Below are 12,664 nucleotides of genomic sequence, written 5' to 3'. Positions count from 1 at the left end.
TAACACTCAACATTATCCTTGACTGATAGACATCTTCAAATACTTCAGCATTACTCGAGCTCAGCCTTACTCTGCTGTCTTATTTGATTTGGTCATCTGTCACGCGTTACTCCTGCTTTGTGTGTGTTTTTGCGGGGAAGCGGGTCCCAGATGTATTGTACTTATAGAGCGAGGTAACCACAGGTTAATGTTTGCTCTCTTGGTCATGTCAAGAAATGGTACATCTCAGTTGTGGTTAAAGAGTGCGTATGTGCTTGTTGTGGTAGGGATCCTAATCATATTTTTTCCATTTGCTTTATTGGAGGTAATGACATTCTCGCCCAGCTCTTTGTTAAAGAGCAGCTTTCAGTATTAGAAGGTCTTTAATTCAGTGGTTTTATTACTACAGGTATATTTAAAGCCGTTAGGAACTTCTTTGGGACTAAAACTTAACTTTGATTCGCAATCGTTTGATTGTTTCTTTGGTTTGTGTACTTTTGTAAATTACTTGGTGAGAAAGCATCTGATAAGAGTGTAACATGTAAATGTTATATCTCAAGGATTGAATTACTGAAGGAGGAAAAACGAGGAAAAAGGGAGGAGAAGGGGAGGGACTAAGAGGAAGAGGGGGTGTCTTCTGTGAAAGCATTTTCTCTCAAGATGTGGAGACTTTATCAGGCAAACAAATAAGGAAGATTACTGAAGAGCTTTTTTGACTTTTATTGACAGTCCATGGGTTTTCCATTATAAAAAAAGCAAGATCAAGCATTTGTACTTCATTCCTAACACAAATACGTTGATAGACTTGGAGTATAATTTCTGTGAATGCAGTAGTGTTCTGGAAAAATGTGGAGCTGCATAACAGATTTCTTTACCTACGAGACCACCAAGTCTGTGGTGGTAAAGAGCTGGACTATTGGCATCATGAACCGTGTCGTCCAACTCCTCATCATCTCATACTTCATTGGGTGAGTTGTTTTGTGACAGTGTTTTTATAATACATCAGCGGGAGAGATGGATTTAAGGCTGTGCCCAAACACATAAACTGGTTTCCGTTCAAAAACATTGTAACAAGTCAAATATTTTAATATTAAATTTGATTAATCATTACTGCACAGTTAATCAGCTTGAGTCTTTTTATTTTAACATAACTGATGTAAAGTACTTTAAGAGGCATTGTATGAGAGCAGGAATCATCTTTTTGATAAAAAAAAAAAAAAAGATTGGACATATGATACTTTTTTGTGTTTTTTAGAGAGTAGTAATTGTGAAAAAATAAAATAAAATAAAGTAATTAATTACTCTCTGTGTCTTTGTCCTCTCTCTCGCTCTCTATTTCCACCCTACCCAACCTCTCTCAGCTGGGTGTTTTTGTATGAGAAAGCATATCAAGTGAGAGACACAGCTATCGAGTCATCGGTCATGACTAAAGTGAAAGGGTTTGGAGAGTATAACAACCGGATCATGGATGTAGCTGATTATGTCACACCTACTCAAGTAAATCTCAAAAAGTTTTAGAATGTTTACAGTATGTGCGTGTGTGTGTGTGTGTGTGTGTAAGAGAGAGAGAGACATAGAAATGAAAAACAACAACTAAAACATTGAAGATAAACCTCTCTCATTGTCTCATCTGCTATTTGTAACCCTGAGAATAAGGATGCATTTTTCCCATGTCACACCACAGGACACAGTTCATCAATGTAGCAAATACCTTGTACTATTTAAATTTCAAATGTCTTTATTTTATAATATGCTTTTTTATGGAAATAATGTATTTGTGTGTGTGCGCGCGCTCATGGAAGGGGGCGTCAGTGTTCTGCATCATCACCAAGCTCATAACCACAGAAAATCAAGTTCAAGGACACTGTCCAGAGGTGAGTGAGGACACAGAAGTCTGTCAAGGTTAATGCGCATGTTATTGATCGATTCTTGTATCTGTTTGTTCATGTAACTCTTCAGAGCGATTCGAAATTAATATGTGAAAATAACAGCACTTGTAAGCAGAAGATGTCAAAACCATCCAGCAATGGTAAGAATTTTTTTTTATCTTCTTTGCGTTTATTGAAAAGTAAAATCATTGCATTTTACGAAAAAATAAAAATGGCATTTAATCTCGTTTTTTAACCCTGTAATTGTCAAGGAAAAGTTCTATTCAAAAGTCTGAAAATAAAATAGGGTTTATAATCTGTCTAATATGTTCACCTTGGCCCATAAAGGTACATAATAATATCTATAAACAACATTTAGGGGGGTTGAACTTTTCTATGACGGGACAGTAGATATATGTGTTTGTTTTTCAGAATATCCCTTGGTTCCTTGTGTTGTTTTTATTACCTTTCGGCTGTGTCTTAAGGGTTGCTGACAGGGCGATGCGTGAACTTCAACGCTACCAAAAAGACCTGTGAAATGAAAGGATGGTGTCCTGCAGAGATTGATGATATAGCGCCGTGAGTCTGCATGCTAATGAACAAATGAACAGATGCGTGAATAAAAGGAATGACAGACTTTTTTCTTACTCAGAAAACCCATGATGGAGGTGGAGAACTTTACCATCTTCATCAAAAACAGCATTCGCTTCCCACGTTTTAACTTCACGAAGTAATGGCAATTAAACACAGATACTGATTCAAGATAACATCTGCGTTTCTGATGCTATTAAATATTTCTCTTTTCCTTTCAGAGGGAACTTTTTGCCCAACATCCAAAATTCCTACATAAAGCAGTGTAATTTTGACTTCGAGAATAACATGTATTGTCCAATATTCAAAGTGGGGGATGTGATCCGATTTGCACAACAGAACTTCACTACTCTTGCTCAACAAGTAAGGGATATTATAATTATTATTGCCCTCTTGCTTTCTTACCGTGATTAATGTATGTACTTATGTATTTTATTTAATGAGAGTTCCATTGCTTGTATACAATAACTTATAAATAAGCCCGATAGCAAGTCATTTAAAAGTAATCAGGCTATTTAGCTTATAAAGTGTACCACCATCAATGGAAATAATAATTATAATACACTATTACATTAATAATTGTTGTTTAAAACTCAAAAAATTGCGTTATCTTTATTTCTCCTAAAGAACAAAGTCAAATTGAATTTGTGTAAGATATCTCTCTCTTTCTCAGGGGGGAGTGATAGGGATAAAAATAGCGTGGGTGTGTGATTTAGACAAGGCAGATGATGAGTGCAAGCCGGCCTACTCCTTTACTCGACTGGACGCCATGTCAGCGAAGTCCGCCGTGTCTCCAGGATACAACTTCAGGTCCCGGAAGCGTTGGTTTATCGCAAACCTTATTCCTGATTTTCGTAGTTGTTACTTGCCAAATTTTCAGAGTGGCCGCCATACTGCTCCAAATCGTTCAAAGTAAACAGGTTGGATAATCTTTATTTGTCTGAATCTTGGTCCTTAGGTACGCAAAGTATTTTAAAATGGAGAACGGAACCGAGTATCGCACTCTGCTGAAAGCCTACGCCATCAGATTTGATGTGCTGGTTAATGGAGATGTGAGTTCGTATTAACATGTTTGTGAATTCTAAATGCATTTACATTTTAAAATGGCTCATTACATCCTCTCTTTAAAAAGGCAGGAAAATTTGATATGATCCCAACTCTAATCAACATGGTTGCTGCCTTCACCTCTGTTGGAGTGGTATGTGTTTTCATTACTAAATTTTATGCCTGAACATCAAAAAGATTAATTTTTTTACAAATCCAAATGAACTTTTATGCAAAGCAAAAATGGTAGCAGAATCTAAACTAAATGTGTGTGTGTGTGTGAGACAGTTCTGTCTGCAGTTCTGAGCATTGTAGGCATGTAATAAAATAACCTAAATTATGAAAATATGTTAAATCATCTGAAATGTGACCCAAGTGAGAAGTGAGCAAACCGCCCGACTGGCCACAGATCTTCAGAAAAGATCGATCAGTATAGATATAATTTACTTGCATAATGGAGACACTTTATGGAAACCAGTTAATGTCTCAGAGAACCACTTGTCAGTTATCTGTATAATACACTGCGTTTTCTCTTTTTTATATAAATATAACTTTCATGACATCTTCATTAATTAGAGTACATTTGGAGATTTGTTCATATTTTTGAAATGAATAGCATACATTTCCAAGAAAGAATAACAATAAGTGTTTTATTATTGTTCTTATACTGAAATTAGAATTAGAAAATAATTAATATTTATTAACATAATTATGAGAGGAACAAATATCAGAATATGAGGACCCATTTCATTTTTTATTTTTTTTATTTTAGGGCACAGTGCTTTGTGACATCATTCTGCTGAACTTCTTGAAAGGAGCTGACCAATACAAGGCCAAGAAATTTGAAGAGGTTTGCATTTTGTGAGCAACAGCATTACGTCTATGTAGTTAGGATGAACATGAAAATAATCTTTGCCTGTCTGTGTCTTTCTGTGTTTGTAGGTGTCAGATTCACAGGTTCAGAGCAGTAATTCATTGTACAGGATCAGAGACCAAAGCCAGCATTCAATCAAAACTGATGAGAAGTTCTCCAACGACTCTGGAGCATTTTCCATTGAACGTTATAGTTAATAGTGTGGATTACAGCATTTCAGGAAGAATTTATAGCTTTTCATTAATTGCACTTCATACAGTAATAATTGATATATATTTTTTTCCACTAAACCTAGACCCTTCCACACAGAACAGTCTCGACCAATAAACTAACATTATCAATAAAAGTAGCTTCCATAAGCTGTCAACATTTGATGCTGAACTTTCCCCTTTAATTTTGCCTTTAACATAAGGAATATTTTAACTATAGCCGTGATTCCAATCTTAAAGATGTCAAAATCAATCAGTCAAAATAAATTATTTGCCTGACTGATCTGTAATTTTCAAATAATAGTATTAAATAGTAATCAAAATAATGCTATACAATACAATAAATAGTACTTAAATTCTGCTATTTATGCATATAGTGTTTGCATGGCCTTAATTAATAATTAGTTCATAATATTCGTGTGATTATATGGAATACACCCAAATGTAGCTATATGCAGCTGTATGTTTTGTTTTATCTCGTGAATGTATTGTTTATTGTTCAACTAATTGTTAAAAAATATCAGTCACATTCTTATTGTAGCATTGCACGATCATTTTTCTGAGCTATTAAATGTTGTAAATAATTTCTTTATACTACCACTAATTCCAATAATATGCTTGTAAACGTCGATGCAGGTTATAAGGAGGCTCAGGGCAATAAAAAGTGTACATTTACTTGTTATTTGTAAAATAAAATAAAACGTTCTCATCTTAATTAGTGATTTATGACAGAAACAAGACTGACAACATAAAAGTAAAATGTACATGGTTGAGATTACTAAAAGCTTTTGGTTTTCTGTGTGAAGACTGCTGAACAAGTATCACAGTTCAAATGCAATAAGAAAAAATAGAAAAGCAAGTGCTGAAAAAAAAGTTACGCACCAGTATTAAACAGATGAGAAATATACATTTGGAGAGTTCAGAAGCAAAAGTGCATCTGAAGATTTCTTTAAAATTAGTGTTTTTTTGACTACTTTGTATAGGCCTCTATGTAAGTACTGGTACTTCTCCGTTTGAGGCTGGCATTTAAGCGCATTTGAAGTGAAAGTACTTGATGAACATACATGTGTTCAGAGCATTCACTCAGTATCATTATCTCATTTTTGACCAAGATGGCTGTGTGACTGTGTGTGTAACCACATATGACAGCGCTATAATGGTCTAGTGTGGTAAATTGTGTTGAACAGTTACATAGGTTAAAAGTGTTTATACGTTTACATTTTACAGTTAATTTGTATTATATACACCTTTTTTTATTTGCAATACAATGAAAACACACGTCATGTGTGAGCTTCCATGTGAAAATGTAATTATAAAAAATGTAATTACAGTCTGAAAATGTAGTCGTTGCATGTTATTTAGTTGTATTATCATTTATCCACATTGGTGTACTTTCACCCAAGTGGTATAGTTTAGACATTTATGGGATTTTGACAGTGGAAATTTCTTTAACGTAAAACATTTCACATCTCCACTATTCAGTTCAGGAGAGGAACCCCCCCAACTGTAGTGAGTCATGTCTAACACAAAGAGATGTAGACGCTATATAAAAAAGGAAAGTTTGTATAAGTACATTTCCTGACAGATGGTTGAAGGTCGATACAGGGTAGTACCACTGGAGGCCTCCAGGGTGGATCAGGAGCCTCTAGTTTTCCCCATCTGTAGTTTTACCTCTCCAGCCCTTGACTTGACACATGGCTCTAAAAAATTCTTAGGTTCTCTGGAGGAGCGGGCACAGGAAACGAGGAAGGTCTGGACGAGACCAGGGGGAACTCTGGAGTGAGGCAAGGGGACTTAAACTCAGGGGGAATGGCCAGGTCCATTATTCCTCCCTGAGTGTCTTAAGGGTTTGGAAGGGGTCCAGGCTGCGCAGTCTGTGAAGGGCTCTCTGTCATCTAATCAGCTTGATCTGGAGATTAAAAGTACACTTTGAAAAATCCCTGTGGATTATGTCCCACCCAGAAACGAGTCATGCCAGCTTATCTTGATGGAAAAATCAAGGAATTCCTCCACATAACTCTCCAACGTCATCCCACTCTGCCCCAGACAGCTTCGGTCCATCCTTCTGTAACGAGTCGTGTCTAACACAAGGAGACGCATCACAGGGAATCCAAACTTCTGAATCTTACATTTCATAAAACATACTTTGTGAGAGCGTGCGTCTTGACTTCTCTCAGGCTGTACACTCCTCTGTCCATGTTAGTTGTCTTGTGTCGTTGCACGCAGCTTGTGCTTTTCACTGGCTCATGTTGTGACGTCCAAATGAAGAAACAAGCTTATAAAACATACAGTATTTAATTTTTTGACACATACAGTCTGTACAGTATAAAAACCATTACACCTATGGAAAGTGTGTGTGTGTGTGTGTGTGTGTGTGTGTGTGTGTGTGACCTTTTTCATAAAGCGCTAATCCTTGCACCACTGAGTCATTTCTGAGAAAGCACATCTGCAGACTGTACACAGCGTTATGAAGCATCCAAATTCAGGCCAAAGTTTGCTTAAAATGACCAACAAAGGCATTTCTAAATGCTTTTTAGCTCATTTTGTTTTCCATACTGTAGCAAAATACATTACATTTTATATTCTATAATATATATATTCTATATTTGGCAGTTTTGTCATCTACAGTAGCTTATATCAAACAAAACTTATATAACAAGGCTGCACTTTTAATAGTGTTACGTATGTAAGAAGTAACTCTAAAAGTAAGACATGACAGTAAAACGTGAGAAAGAGATATAAGAGAAAATGAAAGAGATATAGACCTAGTATGGCTGGTTTGAAATCAAGTAAAACTGAAAAGTGAAGTTAACAGAAAACGTTTACACTCAGTGTATGTTCACATTTTGTTATGTTGTGGCCCCGGGCTAAAATGTACACATCATTCTACACTATTTGTGTAGTCAGTAAAATGCGTAAAGTAACCGTGTCTATTAATTAATCAACTTGTAGTTTCATTATCTGGTGTGGTCAAGTACTAACTTTTCAGATGTTTTTCATTTACCAGATGCCTTTTCCTGAGCAATCTGAAAACTACTCTCTACAGAAATAGGCCCCAAAGTGACACGTAAACCCTCAAGAAAACGTAGTGCAATGCTGAAAATGTTGCCCAATTTGAACCAATACATTTCTATCCACTAAATTTAAAGCATAAATAAAACTATATTATTGGTATTTTTAAATTTTAAATTTAAACTAATTTATTTACACATGTAGATAATTTTGCTGGAATCTTGGAGCTTTCTGGCCCTCCAGCAAGGATATTACCATGATCAACGCACAAAAAATATGTAGCAGACTACATTTTAAACGGAAAACAGTAATAACATTATTTATTCAGCAATTCTTCTTCCTGAATTACCCTCTTCTGTTCCCCAGACCACGTAATTAGTGCTGCTTATATTCAACGTGTCCACTTTCTACTATCCACATGAACAGCTCTGATTATTTTAATTACATTCTTAGAGAAGAAAATTGCTGAATGATGCATCTCTTTACTCCCCCCGTTTTCAAGTTTTACTGCTCTTAGTTCAGATTTCATTTAAATATTCAGCTGCTCGTGTTTTAACTTACACACCATCCCGCAGTCATATCCCTCCTGTGCTGTCTCAACTACACTGGCTTCCAGTTCAGTTACGTACAGATTTTTTTTTAAGTTCTTATCTTAACATATAAAGCAGTACATGGGCTGAGTATATTTGTAATTTGGTTACAGTAACCACACCGTCTTGGTCTCTCAGCTCTGCACTGTACCAGCCTCATTATAAACAAATTAGATATTTAGGATATAAATTAGGAAAATAATTAGTAATGCTCCGTATTTTGATTGTTTTAAGAAAATACTTCAACATGCTTATTGCACTAATTATGCTGCTTCTTTCAAAGTTAAAATCAAGAACTATTAGCATTCTGTTGATAGCTTTCCTTTATGGACAATGAAGAGAGGTAACGTTTAATTCATATTGCAATATATCTATTTTCTAATTTTCTAATTTTACCTATTATTCCTTATTCTACCCCTGATAATAATTACAAGAAAATGCAGGTATTGTTGACAGAATACACCTGACCAAAAAAGTCCTGCTTACTGAGATTACCTGCTTCTAGTGTATTTCGACAGTGGTAGTAGAGTGATATATTACAAATGCTTTCAAATGGTCAAGAAATATACCCATTTATATGAAATATATATTGATTCTGCCGTTTGGGATTTGTTGCTGATCAAGTAAACGTCATTGGTCAGTATTCTGGGCCTCAGTTTTGTTGTAAACCGGTTTGGTTCAATCTGAGCATCAAACTCAGCCTATATGAACGTTTGTCATGCATCATTGTTTATATGTCTGTTTTAATAAAAATGTTTGTATGCAGGGGTGCATCCACGCACAGGAACAGTGCCGGAGGTCAACCAAAAGCATCAATCTTCCTCACGACGCATGCATGCAGTTTTATTTTTAACCAAAACCATAACTGTCTTTCAAGGTTAACCTGCATGTCTCCGGTGATTTTTGTTTGACTTGATATTCTTTTTAAAGAGGATTAAATCCATTGACTGTGGCATGCTGAAACGAACATGCAGGCCAAAGCATGTTTCACCTTTAGCTGGCTTTAAGTGATCCGCTAGCCTAAGAAATTTCTGAGTCAAGGTTGGCTGGATTTCCGGCTCAGTCAGTATAGAGAATGTTTACTAACAGAGAAGGAGAGGAAGGCAGCAGTCCACAGGATGTGGGAGGCAGCAGAAAGCGTTGCTTGTTATGGAATAGGAAAGAGGAGCAAAGATGGAATCAATGAAGAGAAGAATGGTGATTTGTAAATGTAAGTATTCATGCATAAAACAAACAAAACACATTGTTTGTTCTAGCTATAACATTGAAAGGTAAATTAGAAGAACTAACGCTTCATGCAACCTAATGCCATATGTTCTATTAAACGTTTTATTTTATCATGATAAGGCATCAAGAGGTCAGCTTTAAGGGCTTTTTATTGAATTATAAAAAACTGTGAATGAAATGTGAGAGAAATAGGAGGGGTTGTGAAAACTGAACTGATACCTAACCATAAGACCTACTGGCATGTGCCAGCATCTTTCTGTCATTCTGACTAAAGCAGTCTCTATAAAATTAACTTTTTGATTGTTGTTTGTTTTCTGTTATGTTTCTATCCCATAAAATAAAATTTGTGGAACTTTTAGCCTCTTTTCCAATCACAATACTGATAGGGTGGGGAAAAGATACAAGAGAAAGGTCATAGGAATGTAGGAAATAAGATGCAGATCTACAGTACTTCTTCTTTGGTTTGAACCATTAAGTAAAGTTAAAGATTGTAATGAAAAGAGTGCAGCGGGAATTTAATCCTATAGGGTCATGATCATGTAATAAAACAAGTACTGTTTCAGGACACCAGGACACGTTCTCTCTACTCCTTCTTTCCTTCATTTGTTTATGCATTGAAATTTAAATGCATAAGTTGATCTGTGTAAACTTTAAATGTTCAAAAACTATTTTTTTTTCTTAATTACATTAAACATATTAATGTTGAAATGTTTCACTCACTATAGATGTGTGAAATGATTTCCTGTCTGAAAATAAAAAAAAAACAACAGTTCTACCCTTAAGGCAGTAAAACTGAGAGAAAAGGAGGAGTTGTGAAAATGAGTGGAAAAGTATAAAATAAGGTGAGACTGATGCAAGATTATTTTGATGACAGAAGTTGATGAACTGCAATGGCAAGTCTTTGTATCTCTCTCTCTCTCTCTCTCTCTCTCTTACATCTCTCTCACAATCATATTCCACTTCTTTCACAGATCAAATTAGGATCGATTAGTGTTCTGTTGATGACTCTCCTTTTTGGGAGTGGAAACTTCTTAACAATGGAGAGAGGTAATGTTTAATTCATTCAAAATAACATTCATGTTGAACTTTAGAACTTTATAATTTTAGCCATGACTTCAAGCACATTTTAATTAAGGGTAAACAAAGTATTGTTCAGCAAGAAGCAAGTGATCATATAGTTTGTGCATATGATATTGGTTGTATTTGTTGATATGATTTGCTTAGAGTATGCCTTAACGTTATTAGTAGATTAACAGAGCGATAAGTTAAAAGTACATCTTTTAAACAAGCAAAAAGCTATACAATTCTTATAGCTCAAGTTTTTGATTCTCACATTTAGGGTTCTTTGCAGACCGTGCAAATGTCACTGAGTATTGTGCTATGCCTCAAAAGTGCAATATTTATGGCTTCAGTGACTGGTACAAAGTGGGCAAGGTCTGTGTCAAATACTTCAACAGGCCTCGCAACTTCACTGACGCTGAGGTAGGTTTTTATTTAATTTTTTTTTTTATGTCAGTGCAGTGTGGAAAAAAAGTCTATGTAATGTATAGCCATTAAATGTTCTTCTTTGTTCACTCAGTTTGATTGTAGAGCCAGAGCCCCTGGTGCACACCTGGTGTCGGTGCATAGTAAACAGAATAATGATTACTTGCTCTGCATTGTGAAAAAATTCCAACCAAACAAACTGCGCATCTGGCTTGGAGCTTTTGAACTTTTTAAGGTAAGAAAAGGCAGAAATTTGCAGGGGTTTACAAATAGGGAGAGCAAAGAGAAATTAGTGACTTGATGCTTTTTTTTTGGTTTACTATCACATGCACAAACTATAGTTTCTCATTAACCCCTTTTCTCTATTCTTTAAATTTTCCGTTTCATTCCCTTAGTCTGGTCAGTTTCTTTGGCTTGATGGATCCTTCTGGAATTATCAAATTTGGACACGCGGTGAACCCAACCATATGTACACTAGCACAGAGGAATGTGTGGAGATGAACTGGAAAGGTACAGAGAGACAGTAATGGGTTATAGGATATCTACATTTAATTTTAAGTAAATGTTTTGCTAAATGATTTATTCCAGTGATGCTGTGAGGAATATTTGGTAAGACTTATTGTAAAAATCTCTTGACTGTTTACTGTTCTGAATTTCAGAGATTGGCAAATGGAATGACGCTTCTTGTAATGTCAAGAAAAGATACATATGTGCCTTCCGAGTAAACGACATCTTGAAACCAGGCTCTGAGAAGGAGGAGTAGTTTTATCTGGCTATTGTAAAACTTTCTGAATAAAATGATTTTCTCTGCATCAACAAAAAACCCTTACAATAAAAATGAATAAAATATAAAATAATTCTTTAAAATCTCAAAAAATCTTTAAAATGCTAAATAAAAAAATGTTTGCAATCAAAATGTTTTTTTAATTGTTTGTCTGATTTTGACTGACTGGTTCCAAATGGGTGTTTTGGTTCCCAGAAGAACCTTTCATACACCTTTGAAACGTTTCAAAAAAAAAAAAAAAAAAAAAAGAAAAGAAGAAGAACATAAAATATAAAGGACTATATATATATATATATATATATATATATATATATATATATATATATATATATATATATATATATATATATATATATATAATGAATGATGTATTCGTTTAGTTTATATTTGATAGTTTATCATTTATTTGTATTTGGAGTTGTGATGACTTACATTTCCACACTTTTCATGACTTATAGCTACATTACACACAAACAGTATTACTTTAATTTGCTGGTATGTGACTACCTTTAAACCTATAATGGAGTATCATTTAATTATTTATTATAAAAAGCCCCTGTTCTTCCATGTAAAGTTGTTTTGGTGAAAATAATAATGACATGATTGCTCCGACAACCAAGCGATTCATATTAAGTACATAAATACAGTGGAAAGATGGTTTTATCTCACTATCCTTAATCTATTATTACAATTAATTGCAAAATGAATATTTGGAAATGTAAACTGATATTTACTACTGACACACTACAGCAAAAGATATAACAATAAAACTTAAAGGGTCAGTTTACCCAAATTTAAAATCAGTCTGTCTTTTACTCATCCTAGGTGTATGTGACTTTCTTTCTTCTTTTCAATCTGAGTTATATTAAAAACTGTTCAGAGACTATCGTACATAGCTCAATGTGCTGCCAACTGAGCTACACAACACCCAAAATGTGATGCAGAACAAATCATTGTACAAAACACTGATATGAAAACCTTTTGTTGCCAACAGTTGTAGT

General features: G+C 34.8%; 2 protein-coding genes across 3 annotated transcripts; both read left to right on the top strand.

Annotated features, from left to right (window-relative positions):
• Positions 1 to 632: 632 nt before the first annotated feature.
• On the top strand, positions 633 to 5,280 carry p2rx3b (purinergic receptor P2X, ligand-gated ion channel, 3b). Its single transcript, XM_043238963.1, has 12 exons — positions 633 to 947; positions 1,341 to 1,476; positions 1,782 to 1,853; positions 1,939 to 2,008; positions 2,333 to 2,426; positions 2,500 to 2,577; positions 2,660 to 2,801; positions 3,112 to 3,248; positions 3,397 to 3,490; positions 3,571 to 3,636; positions 4,255 to 4,332; positions 4,425 to 5,280. Exons 1-12 carry the CDS (start codon positions 826 to 828, stop codon positions 4,551 to 4,553), a joined length of 1,218 nt encoding a protein of 405 aa, XP_043094898.1. The 5' UTR covers positions 633 to 825; the 3' UTR covers positions 4,554 to 5,280.
• A 5,056-nt stretch (positions 5,281 to 10,336) lies between these two features.
• Positions 10,337 to 11,783, top strand: LOC122345237 (lectin-like). Of its 2 annotated transcripts, none has more exons than XM_043239183.1 (5): positions 10,337 to 10,441; positions 10,734 to 10,876; positions 10,974 to 11,114; positions 11,275 to 11,389; positions 11,539 to 11,783. In XM_043239183.1, the coding sequence occupies exons 1-5, from the start codon at positions 10,396 to 10,398 to the stop codon at positions 11,640 to 11,642; spliced, it is 549 nt and encodes a 182-aa protein (XP_043095118.1). In that variant the 5' UTR covers positions 10,337 to 10,395; the 3' UTR covers positions 11,643 to 11,783. The 2 variants fall into 2 exon arrangements, with proteins under 2 accessions (XP_043095118.1, XP_043095126.1); XM_043239191.1 differs by having other exon boundaries at positions 10,371 to 10,441; positions 10,746 to 10,876.
• Positions 11,784 to 12,664: the final 881 nt, after the last annotated feature.

This window comes from Puntigrus tetrazona, chromosome 1, assembly GCF_018831695.1.
Source record: "Puntigrus tetrazona isolate hp1 chromosome 1, ASM1883169v1, whole genome shotgun sequence".
In the NCBI taxonomy this organism is placed as follows: domain Eukaryota; kingdom Metazoa; phylum Chordata; class Actinopteri; order Cypriniformes; family Cyprinidae; genus Puntigrus; species Puntigrus tetrazona.
The sequence above is the reverse complement of the archived record's forward strand: the minus strand, read 5'-3'. Positions and strand labels throughout refer to the sequence as shown.